Source organism: Haliotis rufescens, unplaced genomic scaffold (assembly GCF_023055435.1).
Source record: "Haliotis rufescens isolate VD_foot unplaced genomic scaffold, xgHalRufe1.0.p SCAF_5, whole genome shotgun sequence".
NCBI classification, from domain to species: domain Eukaryota; kingdom Metazoa; phylum Mollusca; class Gastropoda; order Lepetellida; family Haliotidae; genus Haliotis; species Haliotis rufescens.
In genome coordinates, this window is record NW_025964223.1 from 5,067,298 (window position 1) to 5,092,447 (window position 25,150).

Genomic DNA, 25,150 nt, shown 5'->3' on the forward strand with positions numbered 1-25,150 from the left:
CAAACAAACAAACAAACTGTTCTGTGTGTATATGAGTTTTCAACATTCTATAATATACAGTTTGGTCGAAAATGTCAAGGAAAACGACCACGATTGCAGATAAATATCATTTAGTCTCTGTAGAAAAGAACTGATAAATACACTTTCAGTTGGTACAGATTGTGCATACCAAACATTTCCAAAACCATTATTGGACACAATTTTTCACATCTGTTATCAGTTTTTCTTTCCATTCGTATCTTAATCATGTTATTTGTCACATTTCTTTGGATATCTCAATGAATTCATTTTCAGGAGTTTCAGCCAGTACTTTATGACTTTAAGTCTGTGAATATATAAATAGAGGAAATCTACCACATTCTCCATAAACCATTGCGTGAGATGTATTGGTTTTTACACCAAGAAATCTTTTACATGCATACAATTTTTCGATATAACTAAATTGTTTTATTCCCCATATTTCAGCACCGTAAAGTAAAATTGGTTTAATTTTAACATAACAAATCTTAAAGAACTTGTATGACATGCAACGTTTATAACCAAGGACTTTCATATTCTTCAAAATACCAAATAAAATCTTGTTGACGTGGACTGATGCTTCCCTTGGATGTATAGACCAATTTAGATTTTTACTTCAAAATACTCAAATATTTATAGTATGTAGTTACATTCTTTAACGATTCAACTGTTCACATTCAGTATGAAACCATTCATTATTGTATTTACTTCTTCCAGCTGGCTTCTTCGTGTCATTTGCCGCGGCACATAATGCATCTGTATTAAACTCTATACTTCTATCAATGTCACTAAATCTCATATCAACTGTTTCATCAAGTAATCCTTGTATATGATCGGTAATGTTTTCCCTAAATAATTCAAACTTTTTGAAGTACAGTTTTGATCTGCATGAGTTTTGATTGTTGCCAGTGTTATTTACACGGAAGATGAGGTGACTCTACACGTGGTTAGAAAAGTCATTGGCAAGCTAAAACAGTGCTGCAAATGCAATCTTATTATCTAACACCCCTGGGCCGTTTTTCCAAATGAATGTATAATCCCCAATTTCACCGTCAGTTTCTGACCATCCGTTCATGACATGAATGTTGCATAACGAGCACAACTCTAACAATCATTTACCAAAGTTCTTAACATTTTTATCACTTGTGAAACGATTTCAACTCAAAATTGCGCACATAAAATCCCAACTTGAGTTGCCTTGCCACAGCCCTTCTATATATTCTATAATGTCATCTTCTACAAAATCAGACCTCGTTCCGGTTCTGGCGTTTTAGTCTCCGCCACAAATAACGATAGCATCTCTTCATTTTGATGATATGTCCAACAAACTGTTTTGAAACATAGTGATGCCAGACAAAATGTTTTTAATACCATCCCTCGGGATGGATATATACACATGCATATAATATGTCAAATTGGCGGCCGAGCAAGGCTTTATATTCATGGACTATTTTATATACAAAATATAGTTCGTGTAAGTGACTTTCACATCCTCTACATCATCAAACCAAGATTCTGTGAACTGTGACTGTGGTGTTTCAAAGAAAAATCTTGATTTCAAATGCCGACTGATGTGGGTACATATTTAGAGTAAAGTGATATGTGTCTGCATGGGTTTTCTTTTCCATATGATGCGAACGAATAAAGCATATATGCCTATACAATACACATCTTGTATTTACGATCAACCTATATATTACATTTTGCAATATTGCGTCACTGGTTAGATAGCCAACTTCTAAATGTCACTAAAAGATCTTAATCTATAGTTTAATATTATATATAGGGGCACGTATGTCGGTGAAATTATTCTTTTCATATATTTGCTTTAAGGTACTTTAGTCCAATTGTTACAATGTTTTTATTGTTTACCTGATCAATGTAAAGTCGTATTATTTATCTTTTACTTAATGATATCAATTACAATCATCTCTTGTGAAATTGTTAGTTTGCCTTTTACAATTACCAATAGTACTCTTTGTTATTTCATAAGATTATAAAAGTTTGTGAAATAGTTATGTAACGTGGCTAAATTTGCAAATTTATAAACATGCTTTTCGCTCGAAGGGTACACACCAAAGCTTGTCTGTCTTTTTGTGTTAATAAAAGCAACAAAACCCTTTCCATATTCATAAGGCACATTTGTAATTTCAAAAAGGACATGTCTTTGTATATTTTATCAGATATACATTGTCTCTTCACCAATCCATTTCTTGTAAGTAATCTTTCCTGAATATAATATTGTTTAAATCACGTAATTATATCAGCAGGTCATTGGCCTGAGTAGAACAAATAAAATTTGAAATATCATATTATAATTCACACTGAATCTCACACGCACCATTGTCAGTCCTGTGAAAATCTATTCATCACCACTTGGTGCCTGTCAAATCAGAGAATACACATCCGTGACCTTCAGCTATACTTACACTACCTTGGTGTCTATGATAGCTTGCAGCTATCATCTGTCGACCACACTTGGCATAGTCCACAATGGAGATGGATTTGTGTAGCAGGTAACGTCCAAGATATAATTGATAATATAAATTGAAACAATTAACAAATGATTAATTATTACAAAAGCTTATTGATAGATTTAATGCAGCTAAAACAGCTTAAATGCAGATGTTAGGCAGCAATCAAACTGTACTGTGTTATGCAAATTGTCTGAGTGGCGGGTGCTACTGGTAGAGCAGGTCATGCTTAGCCTTTTCGCGAACTCCTGGTGTCATCACTGACTTTCAGTGATCCATTCATGTCATAATCACCGTTTTGCCATTCACAGCCAATCAAATCCGTTTTGACAGATATTAGAGACTGATTATTCTCTGGGATTAACATTCTATTTTAAGAGTCTAAGAGCATGTAGATCTATGTAGAAACATTTAAACTATGTCTTTACACTTACACCTAGATACTTTTAGAATAGCTTTGCTGTTATTTGCTGATGACGTTGTAATGAGTTCGAGGATTACAAAGTCACATAAATTTGCTAGAACAATATCATGCAAAATCGTGTTAAAGTGTTAGCACAAAAACGAGGGTATTTGAAAACGGATGTACTTCAGCAAATCGAGAGCTGGTTAAACAAAGACAGGGCCATGGGTGTAGTTATAAGCTGGGTCGAGTAAACTGTCCTTGCATTTTCTTTCAATACTATCTAGAACCCTAGCCAATCCAAATACTTGTTTGGATACTAAAGAACTTCAGATTTATCGACAGTGTACACTTCAACGTGCTCTTCAAAATCTTTCATCAAAATTTCCAGTTCTTTTATATGGAGCAGAGGTATTGGGTTTACATTGGTCAGACTTTATCGACAGAGTACATTTATTTAAGAAATAAACGACGAGTTATCGTTTATCGAGTGGTTTATTCTCCCTGCAGTGTTTAATTGTACGCTAAATAACGACCACCAGTTGTTTGTTTCTAATATGAGGTCATATCAACATTATTTACAGCCTCTTTAAGGATGATGATAAAATGTACATTAAATATGTACCCGCATTTTAATAATGATGACTCCCTCAATAGAATCCGACCTCGACAATGTCGGACAAGTCTACTACATGCACAGGTGGATATTTCCCGCATACTCTCACAATCACCACGTCGATTACCTGTATCTTTTCTCCCAATACCGATTGCCATATCTCTCCCGCTTTAGGATGTGATCGTCGGGCATCTGTTTACCTGCGTTGCCTAGACACATCGATGGGAAACAACTCACTTGGAACTCCCCACTCAAAAATAACCTCGTTCGATATACGATTTCATCAAGTTGCGAGCGCATGTTCTAATCTGAAGAAATGACGTCATGATAGAACAATGTTTTATCTTGAAATAAACCACACTTCGGTCTTCATTGTGTCTTTGCGATTTATCGCGTAGCTATCTAATACAAAAGAGTATAAGTTCAGTTATATAGCCATCAGTGTTATGATATGGTTTTTTTTTGTTTAAAGAAAATGGAACGCAAACCTGCGTTTCGTCTGTTTAAATGTTGGTCAACAAGTAAGATTCGGGATATGCACGGCATAGCCAAACTGTAGATTGTCCAGAAATATACTATATAAATATATTAATATATACAATAATATTTATATTAATATCTGTAGGCCAAAGTCAAAATGTAGATTGTCCAGAAATATACTATATAAATATATTAATATATACAATAATATTTATATTAATATCTGTAAGCCAAAGCCAAAATGTAGATTGTCCAGAAATATGCTATAAAAATATGTAAATATATTAATATGTTCAATTATATTTATATTAATATCTGTACTCACAAACATAACACACTTCATGAGGCTATCTACAAAATGTCATTATTTTGTCTCCAATATGTCAACGTTAATTAAATTCGTCTGCAAATATCAATGTGTTAATGCACTTAACAGTTTATATATTTCGTGCAATGAAGTTAAGAAATAAGTGGACGTTTGACATAAACAACTAAGCATCATTTCAGTAAATCTACTATCCACACATATTTATACTGTATGCCTGTGACCTTTCAGTATTTCTGCAATAAAAACTTTACTTGACATCCAACCGTCAACTTTCCTTTGATAACGAAAAACGCGATGTTAAACCCTTTTCACCTCACCTCATCTCACCTCGCCTCACTTCACCTCACCTCACCTCACCTCACCTCACCTTCGCACCTCACCTTACCTCCACACCTCACCTCATCTATAATACTAGTAATATAGCAGCAGCTCAAACCTTTGGTTTCTACATATGGCAACTTTGAGGAACAATTAAGTATGTTCTTTCTACCACGATTTCAAAGATCGTCATACAACTATTGTTCATTTTTTTATCAGTATTCAGGGCCTTACTAAAGCTTTTGAACAGTATTATCGAAGATATCTTGAGGACATTTCCAGATTTAATGCATCAGTGACATAAAATATGTCCGATGCAATTACCTATTATGACTTGTACCATATGTTCCCTTGGGTTTTGTTCAGGTGGGCCCCTGCGTTTTCATGTGTTTGTGACGGGTGACACCGGCCGGTTAGGATAGGCTCACATTTTCGCGAGCATCTGGCCTCATCACCATTGGATAGTGATTCATAAACAAATTAATTCAGGGTTCATCTCGGTGACACATATGAATCACACTGCCTGTCCCACGCTATGAAGGTATTAACTGAGTCGTCAGATGGCTTCCCAGATAATGTCAGAAAGATCATTGCATCCGGATATGGTGCGTGTTTCCATCAACACATCCATGCTATATATACCCGACATGTACCAGTTCATCCACAACATTGTCCACTGATATCCAGAACAGCAAAGGTAGGTGTCTTTTTATATGAACGTGTATAATATTTATCCTGTTCGTCCTCTGCTATTTCAGTCCAATGCAAACATGAAATGTACTTCAAGAAAATAATTATGTGTATGTCCAAATTGGTACCTACAGTTGGTCGTGTTTTACCAATATATATTACTGTATATGGCTGTAGTTGGCTGAGTTGTGGTGTAATAAACTGACATCAAATCAGTGTTATTTACAAGAGTCGGTGTCAACGGAATTTCATTAACTTATTGTCAAAATGATATCATAGTGATCCACTGTCAAGTGTTTAATAACAATTAGGCCTAGACGGTATAATTACTGGTCTCTGAGTAAATTACATATTGTGTTTGGAGATGTCAGGATAATCTGGTTTTGTTGGATTCGTCCTAATCATAAACTGGTAATTTGGGGACGAGTCATTTTAATGACGTGTTGTTAAATTGCTGGGACAAAGAGCTCACAACTTTTTAATGGACCATTCCAAAATGATTCCATGTACTCGTACCTAGATGAAGATCGCCCTCGTCCTCCTGTTCCTGACTGCCATGGTGGCCCTGCCCGGAACCGATTCCTGGGGTATTCGTTTGCCTCGTTTCAGGAGTATTGTACGTGCAGTTGGAGGTGCCGTCAGACGCGTCGCTTCGAAAGTAGTCTCAACTGTCAAAAAGGTTGGAGCAGCAATTAAATCCGGTAAGCGCATTTCTCGTGACAAGGAGTATATTGAGAAATTGTTTGAGAGAACGCCATTTGTTATAAAGGTAAATATTTGGGGATAGGTGACAACCGGAGTTTATCTCATAGTCCTAGTCAGGCTAGCTAAAATCTAACCACGGTGTGCTTTGTTGGGAAGCCAAAAAATACAAACGTCACTATTTTCGTGAACAGGTAAACGAGACGTGAGTGAGTTTGACGTGGACGGCGACGGTCAAGTCAGTGACGACGAGATCATGATGATGCTGGCAACCAGAGATGTGGATGAGCTTGTCCAGGATGGTTACATCACAGGTAAGGGAGATAACCACTCTCGCGTAGAAGAGTCACGTGCCTTCTTACTTCAAGTACTACTCAAATTTAGGGAGGAGTAATTTAAATATATTTTTTTCATCTATGTGAAAGGAAGATATTTTATTTGCATAATAGGCGCAACTGTTTGAATTCCATGGCATACAAAGCTATTAGGTGGTCTCGTTGTGGTTCCAGCATCAGACAAGGAAGACATCAGCCTCTACCAGCGTCACGTCCGGGAAGATGCAGACCTCGAGATGGGTGAGACGTTAAGCCCTACATCATAGTTGTAGAGTCAATATACATACGTTAACATTCAACATGATGGAACATGGTTTCAGTTAAATGTCACATATTAAGCCATTAACTACTAGTATCTGATTTGAAAATGGGATTGATGTCCATTTACATATATGCATATAACATTTCATTGATCTGTTCGTAAAATGTAAACACGTAATGGTATGTCTTAAACACGTGAACATGGAGTGTTACTGATTTTAAGATAAGTCCATTAAAAATGATATCAAACGTATTGACAACATTCCATAACCTTATACTTTCACAACAATTTCTAAATGTTTGCTCATTTCTTAAACTGGGCCGATCCTGTGGGACAAAATGAATATACCTAGATAATGCTAAATGCTTTTGAGTCTTGTTTTGTTATGTTCCTCAAAGATTGTAAATGTTCCAAACGTTGCCTGCAAGTATCAGAAATTCTTTTTCAACCTATATAAATACAATGTCAATCAATACACATACACACACTGGTTTATCTCATTAATATCTGTGTAAACTTGATGATTTGTGTACATCCTTTACATAGTATTGACAAATATCTATTATCGGTTTCAGAATAATCTTGTGGACAAGCGAAACCCAATGTGCTCAACTCCTCTATCTGTGTAACAAGAAGAGTATGAACATAAATAAAGTCACAAATAGCGAATGTGTATTTTTTGTATTGATAATACTTAAAATGTAATACTTAGAATTTGTGAAGCTACTTTCTGGTACCCCAGCCGCTGGAATACTGGAATGTTCCTGAAAGTGGCGAAAACACATACATCCTCACGGAAATGTTCTGACGAGCTTGAGGCATGACGTGTTGATGATAACGCTTGCCAGGGATAGTCATCGAAACTTCACTTACTTCAGTAATTGAAACATGTGAAGAGAAAGCAGTAGTTGACTGAACACGTGTCACCGTGAGTAAGTGTCACTGTATGGGTGTATATGACTGTATGAACAAATAATGCCCTTTAGAAATCGGTCACTTGTAACAAATGGTTTTTTGTTACACTTTCTGAGTAAAGTACAAATTGTAGTTCTTTTGGGATTCCATCTAGGCTTCGAACCCAAACTCAGATTGAGGCACCTAATCGGAGTCTTACACAGTAGAATCTATTTCTAAGGTTAACCTTTTGGCCTTATAAGTGCCATTATTTAATATGTCACTTACACTAACTTTTTTTTATTAATTTAAACAATTGATGTAATCATGCTTACCTATGTTAGGTATAACGCACGTGTAACTAGACATTCCTTACAATCGACTCTGCTTGATGTAGATATTTGGATATGGAATGTTACATTAACATCCATCAATGATTACTCTTTTCCTTTGGATTCTCCAACAACTACCGAAGAGCCTAAATTTTGGCTCAATTGTGTCACTAAGAGCATGGAGATACACGTCAAATACACCATAGAAGCACAGGGTGTAGTTATTGCATGAAGTATATAAAAGCATAGGGGAGACTTGAGTTATGAATTGGCAGATAGGCTATTACAGATATGCAGTACTGCAATGTGACTATCAGTGTACCAGGATGCTAACACATAATGGGGAGAGAAATCACTGTTTCGCATTGTGGTCCGAAAGCATCACACATTAACCTCAGGAATAGTTTCTACTGTGTAAGAGTCCACATGTCACTATGTATTATATCAACTGATCCTAACAAGGTTATCTCTTTAGTAAAGATACCCCTCTATTCTCTAGGACATCCTTTCTCCAATCACATAACATGGAAATACTTGTAAAAAATGCAATCCACAGGGTAGAATCTGATATTTGAACGCTAAAGTGACCTGTGAACCTGACCTGCGCATTCAATCTTGAGATCATATACATAATGGGCTTGTGCAAAAGACAATCCTGACCTGAAGAGAGGTATTGCCTTCATCAGCAACAAATATAACATATGTCTTTATTTATATTTCGACTTGGGGTCGTGATTTCATGTGGTGCGATAACATGCAACCCCTGCCTCCTGTTGTGTAACCCCTGCATCCAGGCATGCACCCCACTGATAGTGGTGATACCAGCTGTTCACGAAAAGGTTAGCGAATCCTGCTCAACTGGTGTCACCCGTCACAAACACGTGCAAAGGCAAGTCAATTGTTCATCTGAAATAGACTCGAGAACATACGGTACAAGTCAAAACAGAGAATTACATTTGATTGCATCATGTTTGACACTGTTGCGTCAAATTTTGAAATGCCCCCCACATGCCAAGGATAAGACTTTTCGATAGTTTTACTGAGGCCTTGAATGTTTTAACCTTGATCAAACAATTTTGGAGTCTTTCTACTATCTAAATATGCTATATAATTGTCCATATATATATCAGATTTGTTAGAGGCGCATAAATAGCGGCAACAATTAATGTACAATTAAATAACTTTGGAATACTTTAGCTATCCTCACTATAAAGAATTTGAAAGATACCAGTTGCTTGAATAATGAGAATAAGAGAGTGTTTCGTATCAAATCATGATCGCAGCATGGTACGACCACATACCATCAAAATGAACACCCATGGACAGGGGATTGTCAAGCATAGGAAATGCCTCCAACATCATCAGCCACAAACAGCAAGCCAATATTGACACCTACTTCACAAGTTCCACCTCCCTCAGTACTCTACTAAGAGCCAAAGGCAGGAACACAACCAAACCCCCAGGGCCTAAAGGTGTAGTTTATACAATTGACTGTCTCTCTGTCTGTTTTGGAAGTTTAACGAACGCTTCTACCACTGGCAATTTCACGATCGGGGTAGGTGGGGAAAATAAAAGAATAAATAATGTTTTAATACAGGTAAACAACATACCCAAAAAACTGTAAATGAAAAGGGCACTAACCTAATCCTATACAACTACGGCTATAATGTACAACAAGTGTATTAAGGTATAAATGAAAAGAGATAAGTTAAATGGTAATATATTAAGAGAGGTAAATTTTGAATGAATAATTTAAGGCCTGAAAAGAGTAGAAAGTGCTATATAATCTATCCTAGTAATTGTAAGCTATACTTGAAGAAAAGGTAAAGCATAATGGGGTTGATATATTTGCAGTTAAGCTGCAATGTAGAATATGAGGTTATAATAAAGAACGAAAAAGGGTATAAGAGCCTAATGTAAGCCTAAACTGGCTGGGGTGGGGTATTGATTCATATGTTGGTTATTTTAGGTGCATGTGGCGAGAGAGCCGGATAGGAGGGTACTAGCCAGTTTGAAGTCGAAGACAGTGAGAGGGTGATATTGTTTTTTAATAAAGTGAGCTGAGGTGTTCATGAGGTGTTCAAGGGTTTTTGTTTTAGTAGAGGGAAGAGTGGCTGGTGTTTGTTGGGTCTGAGTGGATTGGGCTTGAGAAGGTATGATAGTAGGTGTACTTTGTTGAGTCTGTGTTGACCGGTCCGAATGGGGTGGGTGGGTGTGCTTGTGTGCTTACCTGAGCATACTTGCGCTTGCGCCTCGGTAATGGTCTCTGTGTGTGTGTGGTGGGGGGGGGGGGGGGGGGGGGGGGGGGCGATGGGTGATCGGTAGCTGTGCCTGAGGGTAGGTTTACGGGCTCTGAGTGTAGAGACGTGGTCCGAACTTTGGGCTTCTTGGGGTTGTTGGTGTCGAAGGAGATTTGGATGTACCTTAATCCACCAGATACATCGGCCGTGGGGGTGTAACTGGCCACCGTGTATGACAAGAGGGGTAGGATGACCACGACAAAGACACTGGGTAAGGAAGTGTTTATGCGTCGAACTTTTACAGACATGGTAATGATGTTGAAGCAGTAAGGCGAGGAGCTAGCGTGACAAACCAGCAGAGTGGAGCGACGACAAACCAGCGTGAGTAATATCCAAACACGAATGAATGAACGAAAGTAACGAATAACCAATGAATGAATCAATTAACTGCAACTGTGGAAATCCTACGTAGGTGAAACATCACGCCCCATCAACACCAGGATCAAAGAGCACAAAACCTCAACTATCAAATCAGACAGCCAATAAGCAATCTCGGACCATATCAGCAACTGCACTAATCACAACTCCAAGATGATTGGTAAATACCGCTCAAGAAACAAACTTATATTTTTCAAGAAATATTGATACGTCTTGGTTAATATATATACATACATAATACTAATATAAACTACACCTTTAGGCTTGAACCTCAACTATCAAATCAGACAGTAAATCAGCCATCTCGGACCATATCAGCAACTGCCCTAATCACAACATCAACTGGGACAACGTCCAAATCCTCTCCAACAACCTCCATGATTTCACTAAAAGAAAACTAACAGAAGCAGTCCACATTCGCCGCCACCAGCCATCAATCAACAGACATCAAGGCTATTTCATCCCATCCGCCTACTATGATTTGGTTGGTTTGTTGTTTAACGCCGCATTCAGCAATATTACAGCTACATGACGGCGGCCGTATACTATGAACTCATTAAGCAATAATCACTACACCTACACAAACTTATTCTGTTTAGTTCCATTGGCTTCCACCTGTGTGTTCTCTGTCCATCATGTTGTAACAGTATTAGCCTTCTGTTGTCATTACTTACTCATATTATCCCACTCACGTATGCAATTGTTGTTACTGTTAATCCTCTACCAACTATATATATTCTGTACCATGGTCTTCATTCAGCCTTGCTTGACAACAGTTAAAAGGATCTATACGGAAACGTCGCCTTTACAGTATTAAAAATGTTGTTATCCATAAATTGTGTCTACTGTGCCATCCGTCAACTTCTATGTAATGCCGATCAAACAATTGATTGTCAATCTGTTAGTATGTCAAACCACCTCAAGTTAAACATATCATTACTGCGATGTCATTAATTAATGTCATGTCTTTTACGTTGATCACTATTGTGCAAGCCACTAGCATGGCTGCGTTTCTCACAAACCTAAAACAATAATAGGGGTTGATTCTGGGATTCAAACGCACGAGGCTGGTTCCTGGGAACCTGTATTAACGTCGTTCGGGACAAAATGACCAAAAAGATTAAATTTAGCACGTAGCCTTACAGTATGAGGAACACAAAAGGCCAAAAGTGGACATGAGTGAGTGAGTGAGTGCTAACCCAAAACCTCAACACAGATTCCACAAGACATAAAGGGCAAAGTAGTGATGGACATTTACGAATGGATCACTAAAGATCGTTGATGTTGATGCGGTGTCGTCACTGATTTTAAGTGATCCATTCATATATCTTTCACCGCTAGTTTGCCTTTGTCGCCTCATGGAATAGGAGCATGACAGTAGTAGTAGTAGTAGTAGTAGTAGTAGTAGTAGTAGTAGTAGTAGTAAGGGTAGTAGTAGTAGTAGTAGTAGTAGTAGTAGTAGTAGTAGTAGTAGTAGTAATTGTTGTTGTTTGTTGTTTAATGACGCACTCAGCAATATACTAGCCATTTGAAGGGTGTCTGTAAGTAATTGAGTGGTTGATATCGTTTTGGAATTTGGAATCAATAAAACTAAGCAGAGAGTTCACAATAACGTGTGAAAGGAACATAGGATTTGATTGGACAAAAATAGAATTGTGAATCAGTTTCTTAATTTTGAATCACTTAATAGTCAAATAACCTCAAGATTAATCTTTCAGCGCTGTTAAATCCGTACACATTAAATCCTCAAAACAGTAAGGAGTTTACAGTAATCTGCTCCAGAACTAACAACAGGTAATGGGACTGTTGTGTATCGGGTCAACGACAATCACTTATTTATTTGCACATTCAAGTCGACTGCATGTGTTAGAGAAACGTGTTTAGGTTATAAAAAGGTTTTTATGGCTGCAACTGGTACGCTTATTGACATCCGGTCACGACTTTCACCATGACGTTCGTCATACACAGCCAGAAGCCTCATCATAAAAGTGTTTATGGTACATTACAGTGTTATTTAGCTTTTGGTGCTTGTAGAGAACAACATGTGCATCCTTCATTAGACAAAAAAAATGACACAACAATACGACACACGACAAATCGTGTACTCATTTTATTATAATGTATAATATCACCGAAGGCATATCTTCAAGGGTTAACACTTAGTAAGTGGATAATAAATCACTTGTAAATCCAAAAATCTGGCTACAGCATCGGTAGCTGATCGCCTCCATATGGAGCCCACATGATTCATCTCCCACGTAGAAAGAATTACAGAATCAATAATTAAGCATAAACAGCCGTTCAATATTAGAAATATATTTTATGAATATCTAAAAGTCAAGATATCGTTGTTAAGTTTAATTTATTGTCGAATGAACCAGCACAATAATTGCATAAATAAAAGCGACAAAATCATTTCCATAATCATAAGAAATCTGTGCTACAAGCAGAGTCCGATGAACGATTCGACCCGATGTTGTTTACTCAACACAGGTGCGTAAAAAGTATTCTGAACATTGTAAATAATATTTACAGATTAAAATATAGAAATGCCGCAAAGGGAGTTCGGGTGATCCTGGCGCAGTCAGGCTGCCTAGTCAAACCTAACAAGAAAAACTTCAGAGAATGTGAGGACTTACCAACACTGCAGCCTTCTGCATTACCCAGATTGCCAAAGGGCTTTGTTCCTGGTCGCAGACCCGGGTACTCTCCCAATGACAGACTTTGTTTGTATATTTCTTTGAATTAGGCTACCCGACCGCCCCTGGAAAAACATGAAAAAGCATTTAATGTTCCTGTTCGGGTGGGATGGTAACACAACTTAAATTTGTTCAAATACCTAAATTGGCTAAATTATTGTTGGATATATTGTGTGAAATACTACACATGCATACCCCCAAGGAACGCCAACCCACACAGACCGGTGATTTTTCACCTTTGTAATATTGACATGTGAAAACACCTGAAGGTAAACATGTCGTCAGGTGTCATGTAATTACTGGCACGCTATATATACCCCACTCGGAATTACATTTGTACAATCCTTCGTCATTTAGCATTCAACTTGCAAAGGTAAATATGTTTTATACTAATGTGTCATTGATGACCAGGGTTAGAATCATACTTCCGCAGCATTTCATCATTGATCGTAAGAGGCGACTACTCTTCTTCGTATGGTCAGACATTTCCCATGAATGTCATGGCGTGGGTCGTTGCTTATTTGTTTGTAGTACTGGTTTTCCTTAAAGAGATTCATTTAGACTCAAATAGACCGCCGGGATATAGCTGGAATATTGCTGACTGTGGCATTAAATAACATTCACTCATTCGATAGGGCTTCCCCCTCGACCACCCCTGTGGCCTAGTGGTAGAGCGTCCGCCCAGACAGCGGTAGGTTCGGGCTGTGATTTTGTATCAAGGCTAAATATTTTTTGTCACCTTCAGCTAAAATTCCAGATTATTTTTTAATTTATAACTGGGATGTTGATTTATTAAGGTAAAAAACACTTTACAACAATGTCTTCATTTTTCAACAATCTAAAGTATAATTATTTTTTCAAACATTTTCGGGGACAATATATTTTTTTTGTCAATGTCAAATCCATAACACAGAGCCGACATTCGACGTACAGTGTGTCGATGCAGGACACAGGATACGTACATCGTATTTCTTAACATATAAGACCCTGATCATCTACTACATTGAATCATCAGTGTTTGTAATTATTGTCCTAATCATGAAATATTTGCGACTCGGTTCTACACAGATGAAGATCGCACTCGTTCTCCTGGTCTTGTCTGTCGTGGTGGCCCTGCCCGGGGCAGATTCCTGGGGAATAAGAAGAATAGTTCGTGATGTGGCCAGAACGGCGACAAGGGTTGCCCGTACTGTCACGAACACGGCTTCAAGGGTTGTACGTACCGTTGGCAGAAGGCTTGTTGTTGGTGAGTAGGTTGTTTCTTGTATACCATATTACATCGACACAATCTTGGCTAACCGTGCCCACGATAGTCCCCCATTACTCGTCCCCGGATGACGTGGTCTGCGCTCACCGTTTGCCTGGTTCAAACAAGATTATTTACAGGCAGTCCTCATAAAGCTGGAATAATACAGACTGGGGAATTAAACAACATTCAGTTTCACACTGAAGCGGAATCATGTAGTGTCGGGTAGAAATGGTGGTGTAGGAAAGTTGTTTTCTAAATTCTGTTTTCAAATTAATTAGCTACAAATATAATGTGTCAGCTTGTTGTGCAGATGGAATGACCGGAACAAGTGTTAGGGAACATCGTATTCAAAATAAGGAATATCAAAATATTAAAGCTTCAAGACGAACAGGAAATCTATGCATAGAAATCTACTCTTTTGTATTTATGCATAGGTAACTTTTTGAAAGGGAAGGGGCCCAAATAAGCAAAATGCTCTCTCAGTCAATTTTAGCGCCTACACCAACATACGTCTGTGTGAGGGGATCGTGGATGTGTGTGTGTGTGTGGGTGTGGGGGTGGCCGGATCCCTTGAAGAAACGATCTCAAGTACAGCTGATGTTGCAGGCATTGTCTCAGGGCTCTCAAGTATCTTTGAATTATATAACGTTTGTACATACCTAGGTAAGCGAGATATGACTGCGGGCGACGTTGATGATGACGTTGATGTCAGTGACGAGGAGATACTGCAGACACTGGCAACTAGAGACGTGGAGGACCTCATCGAGAACAGCTTCATCTCAGGTAAAGGATGCAAATACCTTCTTGGGGGTACTGTCTCGTTTTGGCGCATACACGGCAAAGCGTGGACCAAGCTGTGATAAACTGTCGAATTGGAGTAATATTCAGTTCAGTCAATCATCTCCTCCTCCTGCCATCCATGGCAGACACTTAATTCATCAGGTGTAAATTCGGCAAGCAATGGTAATACCGTGAATGGTTCTCACTCAATTGGGTTCCAAAAAACCATGACATCACATGTAGTCCTTTTGTTTAAAGGGGCAGACAATGATTACTTCAGTCTCCACCAACGTCAACGCAGAGAGGATTTGGATCACGAGGAAGGTAACGTATTTCCCTTGATGCAATGATGCATTCCTGGTCTAAACTACCTGAATACTAAGAAAGCCATGGCATGGTACTTATATATCACCGGTGGTTACATATACTCAGCCCAACGGTTGCTAGGCATATGCATTGGAAGGAATCGCATTCTTTTCAGTACAGTAGTGGCATTGATCATGCAGTCAAACACACGGTACATTGGCTTTTGGCGTGTTGAACGTACATGACTCCTCTGTTGACCTACGATATGGACTACGTATACTGAGGGCATTCTCGATTGTCCAGTGTATGTCTCCATTCTATTGGACCAATTTGCCATACACTGATTCGTGTCGGAAGTGACGTCACCAACCCCATCGTGTCAATAACCAAGTTTATTCTCTCATTTGTGTCATTGGGTTGGACGACTATTTCTAGAATCGTGTCATTCTAATTGTTCTCAGAATGATGATATGGAACGTGGCGTATTGGCCAAGAGTATTTATCAAATAATCGATAATCGAGGATGATCTGAGAGGTAAGTGAATGGTTTTTGACTTTGAAGTCAGCAATGTTCCAGCTATATCACGGGGCAACTGGGTATGATAATACGCGACAAACAGGCGGAGATGACATTCATGGATACAGTTCTTATCTCCCTTTTTTCCAGAGTGAAGCGTTTCTGAAGACTCCTTGTTACCATCCCATACCCCGGATCCTGTTCGAAATGTGAAATTGATAACATGAATAAAGTCAGGGCATTATAAACAATGAATTTGTAATTTGTGGTTAATTACCAATGTCGACGTACATTGTACGCAGAGCATCTTAGCAGACTTAGCCACGCGCTGACAAGAACAAGTGCTCTGGCGTTCACTTCACTGTCAGCATATTGACGGACTTCTGAGGTTTCCGGTTAACTGCTTCACAATTGAGTAATCTGATTTCTTGGCTTGTATTCTTGTTGTTTAACGCCGCAATCAGCAATATTCCAGCTATATGACAGCTTTCTGTAGATAATTGAGTCTGGACCAGACAATCCTGTGATTCCTGGGAAGCAACTCTGCACAACGTATTGTTGCACCTTAGACAATGTGGCCACCCGCGTCGCAAAATAAATACTAGAATCAGCTTGGAAAGTGCAAAGATCGAAGATAAAGAGCAATAAGTTCATTCTTATCCTGAAATTGTCATACTCTGTGAGCTACGGGTGTGTGCAAATATATATATTCGTGCTACGTGTATTAACGTCATTCGGGACAAAATGACCAAAAAGGTTAAATTTAGCACATAACCTTACAGTATGAGGAACACAAAAGGCCAAAAATGGACATGAGTGATTGAGTGAATGCTTACTGAAAACGTCAACACAGATTCCACAAGACATAAAGGGCAAAGTAGTGATGGACATTTACGAATGGATCACTAAACATCATTGATGTCGATGTTAAAACAAGAAGCAGTGTCGTCACTGATTTTAAGTGATCCATTCATATAACTTTCACCGCTAGTTTGCCTTTGTCGCCTCATGGAAAAGGGGCATGACAGTAGTAGTAGTAGTAGTCGCCCAATGGAATTTGTTTTGGTGGATAATCGAGACTGGTTATTCTCTGGTGTTGACGGGGTTTTTTTATATAGTCGTCAACTAGTGATGACGTTGCCTTTTTCGCTGATGTTACTCTTTCGGTGTGGGTAATAAAATCTATCGTGTAGAAATAAGAAATTAAGAAAATAATAAGAAATAAATGTTTGCAATGTAGAGCTAGGTCAACTGTCGATTTAACCGAACTAAATTGAATTTGGAACGGAAAGGGTAGCGTTAGATTCTACTCAGTTCTCGTTTGTCAGTCACCGGTTTTCCAATCATTATAACCACATGTGACTAAAACATCTGATTTGACTGCGACCCGTGAAGACTCGGATTAGAATAGGTCTTCAGCAACCCATGCTTGCCGTAAAAGGCGACTATGCTTGTCGTAAGAGGCGACTAACGGGATCGGGTGGTCAGGCTCGCTGACTTGGTTTGATGCATGTCATCGTATCCCAATTGCATGGATGGATGTCAATCACTGGATTGTCTGGTCGAGACTCGATTATTTACAGACCGCCGTCATAAAGCTGGAATATTGCTGAGAGCGGCGTTAATCAACAAACAAACAAACAAACTGTGTGTATATGAGTTTTCAACATTCTATAATATACAGTTTGGTCGAAAATGTCAAGGAAAACGACCACGATTGCAGATAAATATCATTTAGTCTCTGTAGAAAAGAACTGATAAATACACTTTCAGTTGGTACAGATTGTGCATACCAAACATTTCCAAAACCATTATTGAACACAATTTTTCACATCTGTTATCAGTTTTTCTTTCCATTCGTATCTTAATCATGTTATTTGTCACATTTCTTTTGATATCTCAATGAATTCATTTTCAGGGGTTTCAGCCAGTACTTTATGACTTTAAGCTGTGAATATATAAATAGAGGAAATCGACCACATTCTCCATAAACCATTGCGTGAGATGTATTGGTTTTTACACCAAGAAATCTTTTACATGCATACAAATTTTTCGATATTACTTAATTGTTTTATTCCCCATATTTCAGCACCGTAAAGTAAAATTGGTTTAATTTCAACATAACAAATCTTAAAGAACTTGTATGACATGCAACGTTTATAACCAAGGACTTTTATATTCTTCAAAATACCAAATAAAATCTTTTTGACGTGGACTGATGCTTCTCTGGCATGTATAGACCAATTTAGATTTTTACTGAAAAACACTCAAATAATTATAGTATGTAGTTACATTCTTTAAACGATTCAACTGTTCACGTTCAGCATGAAACCGTTCATTATTGTATTTACCTCTTCCAGCTGGCTTCTTCGTGTCATTTGCCGCGGCACATAATGCATCTGTATTAAACTCAATACTTCTATCAATGTCACTAAATCTCATATCAACTGATTCATCAAGTAATTCTTGTATATGATCGGTAATGTTTTCCCTAAATAATTCAAACTTTTTGAAGTACAGTTTTGATCTACATGAGTTTTGATTGTTGCCAGTGTTATTTGCACGGAAGATGAGGTGACTCTACACGTGGTTAGAAAAGTCATTGGCAAGCTAAAACAGTGCTGTAAATGCAATCTTATTATCTAATACGCCTGCGCCGTTTTTCCAAATGAATGTATAATCCCCAATTTCACCGTCAGTTTCTGATCTTCCGTTCATGACATGAATGTTGCATAACGAGCACAACTCTACCAATCATTTACCAAAGTTCTTAACATTTTTATCACTTATGAAACGATTTCAACTCAAAATTGCGCACATAAAATCCCAACTTGAGTTGCCTTGCCACAGCCCTTCTATATATTTTATAATGTCATCTTCTACAAAATCAGACCTCGTTCCTGTTCTGGCGTTTTAGTCTCCGCCACAATTAACGATAGCATCTCTTCATTTTGATGATATGTCCAACAAACTGTTTTGAAACATAGTGATGCCAGACTAAATGTTTTTAATACCATCCCTCGGGATGGATATATACACATGCATATAATATGTCAAATTGGCGGCCGAGCAAGGCTTTATCATCCATGGACTATTTTATATACAAAATATAGTTCGTGTAAGTGACTTTCAAATCCTCTACATCATCAAACGAAGATTCTGTGAACTGTGACTGTGGTGTTTCAAAGAAAAATCTTGATTTCAAATGCCGACTGATGTGGGTACATATTTAGAGTAAAGTGATATGTGTCTGCATGGGATTTCTTTTCCATTTGATGCGAACGAATATAGCATATATGCCCATACAATACACATCTTCTATTTACGATCAACCTATATATTACATTTTGCAATATTGCGTCACTGGTTAGATAGCCAACTTCTAAATGTCACTAAAAGATCTTAATCTATAGTTTAATATTATATATAGGGGCACGGATGTCGGTGAAATTATTCTTTTCATATATTTGCTTTAAGGTACATCAGTCCAATTGTTACAATGTTTTTATTGTTTACCTGATCAATGTAAAGTCGTATTATCTATCTTTTACTTAATGATATCAATTACAATCATCTCTTGTGAAATTGTTAGTTTGCCTTTTACAATTACCAATAGTACTCTTTGTTATTTCATAAGATTATAAAAGTTTGTGAAATAGTTATGTAACGTGGCTAAATTTGCAAATTTATAAACATGCTTTTCGCTCGAAGGGTACACACCAAAGCTTGTCTGTCTTTTTGTGTTAATAAAAGCAACAAAACCCTTTCCATATTCATAAGGCACATTTGTGATTTCAAATGGACATGTTTTGTATATTTTATCAGATATATATTGTCTCTTCACCAATCCATTTCTTGTAACTAATCTTTCCTGAATATAATATTGTTTAAATCACGTAATTATATCAGCAGGTCATTGTCCTGAGTAGAACAAATAAAATGTGAAATATCATATTATAATTCACACTGAATCTCACACGCACCATTGTCAGTCCTGTGACAATCCATTCATCACCACTTGGTGCCTGTCAAATCAGAGAATACACATCCGTGACCTTCAGCTATACTTACACTACCCTGGTGTCTATGATAGCTTGCAGCTATCATCTGTCGACCACACTTGGCATAGTCCACAATGGAGATGGATTTGTGTAGCAGGTAACTTCCAAGATATAATTGATAAAATAAATTGAAACAATTAACAAATGATTAATTATTACAAAAGCTTATTGATAGATTTAATGCAGCAAAAACAGCTTAAATGCAGATGTTAGGCAGCAAGCAAACTGTACTGTTTTATGCAAATTGTCTGAGTGGCGGGTGCTACTGGTAGAGCAGGTCATGCTTAGCCTTTTCGCGAACTCCTGGTGTCATCACTGACTTTCAGGAATCCATTCATGTCATAATCACCGTTTTGCCATTCACAGCCAATCAAATCCGTTTTGACAGATATTAGAGACTGATTATTCTCTGGGATTAACATTCTATTTTAAGAGTCTAAGAGCATGTAGATCTATGCAGAAACATTTAAACTATGTCTTTACACTTACACCTAGATACTTTTAGAATAGCTTTGCTGTTATTTGCTGATGACGTTGTAATGAGTTCGAGGATTACAAAGTCATATAAATTTGCTAGAACAATATCATGCAAAATCTTGTTAAAGTGTTAGCACAAAAACGAGGGTATTTGAAAACGGATGTACTTCAGCAAATCGAGAGCTGGTTAAACAAAGACAGGGCCATGGGTGTAGTTATAAGCTGGGTCGAGTAAACTGTCCTTTTCTTTCAATTCTATCTAGAACCCTAGCCAATCCAAATACTTGTTTGGATACTAAAGAACTTCAGATTTATCGACAGTGTACACTTCAACGTGCTCTTCAAAATCTTTCATCAAAATTTCTAGTTCTTTTATATGGAGCAGAGGTATTGGGTTTACATTGGTCAGACTTTATCGACAGAGTACATTTATTTAAGAAATAAACGACGAGTTATCGTTTATCGAGTGGTTTATTCTCCCTGCAGTGTTTTATTGTACGCTAAATAACGACCACCAGTTGTTTGTTTCTAATATGAGGTCATATCAACATTATTTACAGCCTCTTTAAGGATGATGATAAAATGTACATTAAATATTTACCCGCATTCTAGTAATGATGACTCCCTCAATAGAATCCGACCTCGACAATGTCGGACAAGTCTACTACATGCACAGGTGGATATTTCCCGCATACTCTCACAATTACCACGTCGATTACCTGTATCTTTTCTCCCAATACCGATTGCCATATCTCTCCCGCTTTAGGATGTGATCGTCGGGCATCTGTTTACCTGCGTTGCCTAGACACATCGATGGGAAACAACTCACTTGGAACTCCCCACTCAAAAATAACCTCGTCCGATATACGATTTCATCAAGTTGCGAGCGCATGTTCTAATCTGAAGAAATGACGTCATGATAGAACAATGTTTTATCTTGAAATAAACCACACTTCGGTCTTCATTGTGTCTTTGCGATTTATCGGGTAGCTATCTAATACAAAAGAGTATAAGTTCAGTTATATATCCATCAGTGTTATGATATGGGTTTTTTTTGTTTAAAGAAAATGGAACGCAAACCTGCGTTTCGTCTGTTTAAATGTTGGTCAACAAGTAAGATTCGGGATATGCACGGCATAGCCAAACTGTAGATTGTCCAAAAATATACTATATAAATATATTAATATATACAATAATATTTATATTAATATCTGAAAGCCAAAGTCAAAATGTAGATTGTCCAGAAATATGCTATAAATATATATAAATATATTAATATGTTCAATTATATTTATATTAATATCTGTACTCACAAACATAACACACTTGAGGCTATCTACACAACTGTCATTATTTTGTCTCCAATATGTCAACGTTAATTAAATTCGTCTGCAAATATCAATGTGTTAATGCACTTAACAGTTTATATATTTCGTGCAATGAAGTTAAGAAATAAGTGGACATTTGACATAAAAAACTAAGCATTATTTCAGTAAATCTACTATCCACACATATTTATACTGTATGCCTGTGACCTTTCAGTATTTCTGCAATAAAAACTTTACTTGACTTCCAACCGTCAACTTTCCTTTGATAACGAAAAACGCGATGTTAAACCCTTTTCACCTCACCTCATCACACCTCGCCTCACTTCACCTCACCTCACCTCACCTCACCTTCGCACCTCACCTTACCTCAACACCTCACCTCACCTATAATACTAGTAATATAGCAGCAGCTCAAACCTTTGGTTTCTACACATGGCAACTTTGAGGAACAATTAAGTATGTTCTTTCTACCACGATTTTAAAGATCGTCATACAACTATTGCTCATTTTTTTTATCAGTATTCAGGGCCTTACTAAAGCTTTTGAACAGTATTATCGAAGATATCTTGAGGACATTTCCAGATTTAATGCATCAGTGACATAAAATATGTCCGATGCAATTACCTATTATGACTTGTACCATATGTTCCCTTGGGTTTTGTTCAGGTGGGCCCCTGCGTTTTCATGTGTTTGTGACGGGTGACACCGGCCGGTTAGGATAGGCTCACATTTTCGCGAGCATCTGGCCTCATCACCATTGGATAGTGATTCATAAACAAATTAATTCAGGGTTCATCTCGGTGACACATATCAATCACACTGCCAGTCCCACGCTATGAAGGTATTAACTGAGTCGTCAGATGGCTTCCCAGATAATGTCAGAAAGATCATTGCATCCGGATGTGGTGCGTGTTTCCATCAACACATCCACGCTATATATACCCGACATGTACCAGTTCATCCACAACATTGTCCACTGATATCCAGAACAGCAAAGGTAGGTGTCTTTTTATATGAACGTGTATAATATTTATCCTGTTCGTCCTCTGCTATTTCAGTCCAATGCAAACATGAAATGTACTTCAAGAAAATAATTATATGTATGTCCAAATTGGTACCTACAGTTGGTCGTGTTTTACCAATATATATTACAATGGCTGTAGTTGGCAGAGTTGTGGTGTAATAAACTGACATCAAATCAGTGTTATTTACAAGAGTCGGTGTCAACGGAATTTCATTAACTTATTGTCAAAATGATATCAGAGTGATCCACTGTCAAGTGTTTAATAACAATTAGGCCTAGACGGTATAATTACTGGTCTCTGAGTAAATTACATATTGTGTTTGGAGATGTCAGGATAATCTGGTTTTGTTGGATTCGTCCTAATCATAAACTGGTAATTTGGGGACGTGTCATTTTAATGACGTGTTGTTAAATTGCTCGGACAAAGTGCTCACAACTTTTTAATGGACCATTCCAAAATGATTCCATGTACTCGTACCTAGATGAAGATCGCCCTCGTCCTCCTGTTCCTGACTGCCATGGTGGCCCTGCCCGGAACCGATTCCTGGGGTATTCGTTTGCCTCGTTTCAGGAGTATTGTACGTGCAGTTGGAGGTGCCGTCAGACGCGTCGCTTCGAAAGTAGTCTCAACTGTCAAAAAGGTTGGAGCAGCAATTCAATCCGGTAAGCGCATTTCTCGTGGCAAGGAGTATAATGAGAAATTGTTTGAGAGAACGCCATTTGTTATAATGGTAAATATTTAGGGATAGGTGACAACCGGAGTTTATCTCATAGTCCTAGTCAGGCTAGCTGAAATCTAACCACGCTGTGCTTTGTTGGGAAGCCAAAAAATACAAACGTCACTATTTTCGTGAACAGGTAAACGAGACGTGAGTGAGTTTGACGTGGACGGCGACGGTCAAGTCAGTGACGACGAGATCATGATGATGCTGGCAACCAGAGATGTGGATGAGCTTGTCCAGGATGGTTACATCACAGGTAAGGGAGATAACCACTCTCGCTTAGAAGAGTCACGTGCCTTCTTACTTTAAGTACTACTCAAATTTAGGGAGGAGTAATTTAAATATATTTTTTTCATCTATGTGAAAGGAAGATATTTTATTTGCATAATAGGCGCAACTGTTTGAATTCCATGGCATACAAAGCTATTAGGTGGTCTCGTTGTGGTTCCAGCATCAGACAAGGAAGACATCAGCCTCTACCAGCGTCACGTCCGGGAAGATGCAGACCTCGAGATGGGTGAGACGTTAAGCCCTACATCATAGTTGTAGAGTCAATATACATACGTTAACATTCAACATGATGGAACATGGTTTCAGTTAAATGTCACATATTAAGGCATTAACTACTAGTATCTGATTTGAAAATGGGATTGATGTCCATTTACATATATGCATATAACATTTCATTGATCTGTTCGTAAACACGTAACGGTATGTCTTAAACACGTGAACATGGAGTGTTACTGATTTTAAGATAAGTCCATTAGAAATTATATGAAACGTATGGACAACATTCCATAACCTTATACTTTCACAACAATTTCTAAATGTTTGCTCATTTCTTAAACTGGGCCGATCCTGTGGGCCAAAATGAATATACCTAAATAATGCTAAATGCTTTTTAGTCTTGTTTTGTTATGTTCCTCAAAGATTGTAAATGTTCCAAACGTTGCCTGCAGGTATCAGAAATTCTTTTTCAACCCACATAAATACAATGTCAATCAATACACATTCACACACTGGTTTATCTCATTAATATCTGTGTCAACTTGATGATTTGTGTACATCCTTTACATAGTATTGACAAATATCTATTATCGGTTTCAGAATAATCGTTTGGACAAGCGAAACCCAATATGCTCAACTCCTCTATCTGTGTAACGAGAAGAGTATGAACATAAATAAAGTCACAAATAGCGAATGTTTTTTTTTTGTATTGATAATACTTAAAATGTAATACTTAGAATGTGTGAAGCCACTTCCTGGTACCCCTAGCCGCTGGAATATTGGAATGTTCCTGAAAGTGGCGAAAACACATACATCCTCACGGAAATGTTCTGACGAGCTTGAGGCATGACTTGTTGATGATAACGCTTGCCAGGGATACACATCGAAACTTCACTTACTTCAGTAATTGAAACATGTGAAGAGAAAGCAGTAGTTGACTGAACACGTGT

At 37.8% G+C, this 25,150-nt stretch overlaps 3 protein-coding genes across 3 annotated transcripts; all 3 read left to right on the forward strand.

The window, feature by feature from the left end:
- Window positions 1–5,204: 5,204 nt before the first annotated feature.
- Window positions 5,205–7,295, forward strand: LOC124133580. The gene is made up of 5 exons (XM_046498023.2): window positions 5,205–5,334; window positions 5,848–6,028; window positions 6,224–6,343; window positions 6,539–6,604; window positions 7,202–7,295. The coding sequence occupies exons 2-5, from the start codon at window positions 5,848–5,850 to the stop codon at window positions 7,204–7,206; spliced, it is 372 nt and encodes a 123-aa protein (XP_046353979.1). The 5' UTR covers window positions 5,205–5,334; the 3' UTR covers window positions 7,207–7,295.
- A 6,279-nt stretch (window positions 7,296–13,574) lies between these two features.
- LOC124133585 lies at window positions 13,575–16,336 on the forward strand. Its single transcript, XM_046498028.2, has 5 exons — window positions 13,575–13,602; window positions 14,298–14,475; window positions 15,142–15,261; window positions 15,517–15,582; window positions 16,232–16,336. Exons 2-5 carry the CDS (start codon window positions 14,298–14,300, stop codon window positions 16,234–16,236), a joined length of 369 nt encoding a protein of 122 aa, XP_046353984.1. The 5' UTR covers window positions 13,575–13,602; the 3' UTR covers window positions 16,237–16,336.
- Window positions 16,337–22,911: 6,575 nt separating this feature from the next.
- Window positions 22,912–24,894, forward strand: LOC124133582. The gene is made up of 5 exons (XM_046498025.2): window positions 22,912–22,944; window positions 23,454–23,634; window positions 23,830–23,949; window positions 24,145–24,210; window positions 24,801–24,894. The coding sequence occupies exons 2-5, from the start codon at window positions 23,454–23,456 to the stop codon at window positions 24,803–24,805; spliced, it is 372 nt and encodes a 123-aa protein (XP_046353981.2). The 5' UTR covers window positions 22,912–22,944; the 3' UTR covers window positions 24,806–24,894.
- Window positions 24,895–25,150: the final 256 nt, after the last annotated feature.

Bases quoted from the DNA above. Each gene is read 5' to 3' on its own strand.
- LOC124133580 (XM_046498023.2), top strand. From the start codon at position 5,848: ATGAAGATCGCCCTCGTCCTCCTGTTCCTGACTGCCATGGTGGCCCTG. The intron at 6,029-6,223 runs GTAAGCGCATTT...TTTCGTGAACAG, and splicing joins TGGAGCAGCAATTAAATCCG to GTAAACGAGACGTGAGTGAG. The intron at 6,344-6,538 runs GTAAGGGAGATA...TTGTGGTTCCAG, and splicing joins CCAGGATGGTTACATCACAG to CATCAGACAAGGAAGACATC.
- LOC124133585 (XM_046498028.2), top strand. From the start codon at position 14,298: ATGAAGATCGCACTCGTTCTCCTGGTCTTGTCTGTCGTGGTGGCCCTG. The intron at 14,476-15,141 runs GTGAGTAGGTTG...GTACATACCTAG, and splicing joins TGGCAGAAGGCTTGTTGTTG to GTAAGCGAGATATGACTGCG. The intron at 15,262-15,516 runs GTAAAGGATGCA...TTTTGTTTAAAG, and splicing joins CGAGAACAGCTTCATCTCAG to GGGCAGACAATGATTACTTC.
- LOC124133582 (XM_046498025.2), top strand. From the start codon at position 23,454: ATGAAGATCGCCCTCGTCCTCCTGTTCCTGACTGCCATGGTGGCCCTG. The intron at 23,635-23,829 runs GTAAGCGCATTT...TTTCGTGAACAG, and splicing joins TGGAGCAGCAATTCAATCCG to GTAAACGAGACGTGAGTGAG. The intron at 23,950-24,144 runs GTAAGGGAGATA...TTGTGGTTCCAG, and splicing joins CCAGGATGGTTACATCACAG to CATCAGACAAGGAAGACATC.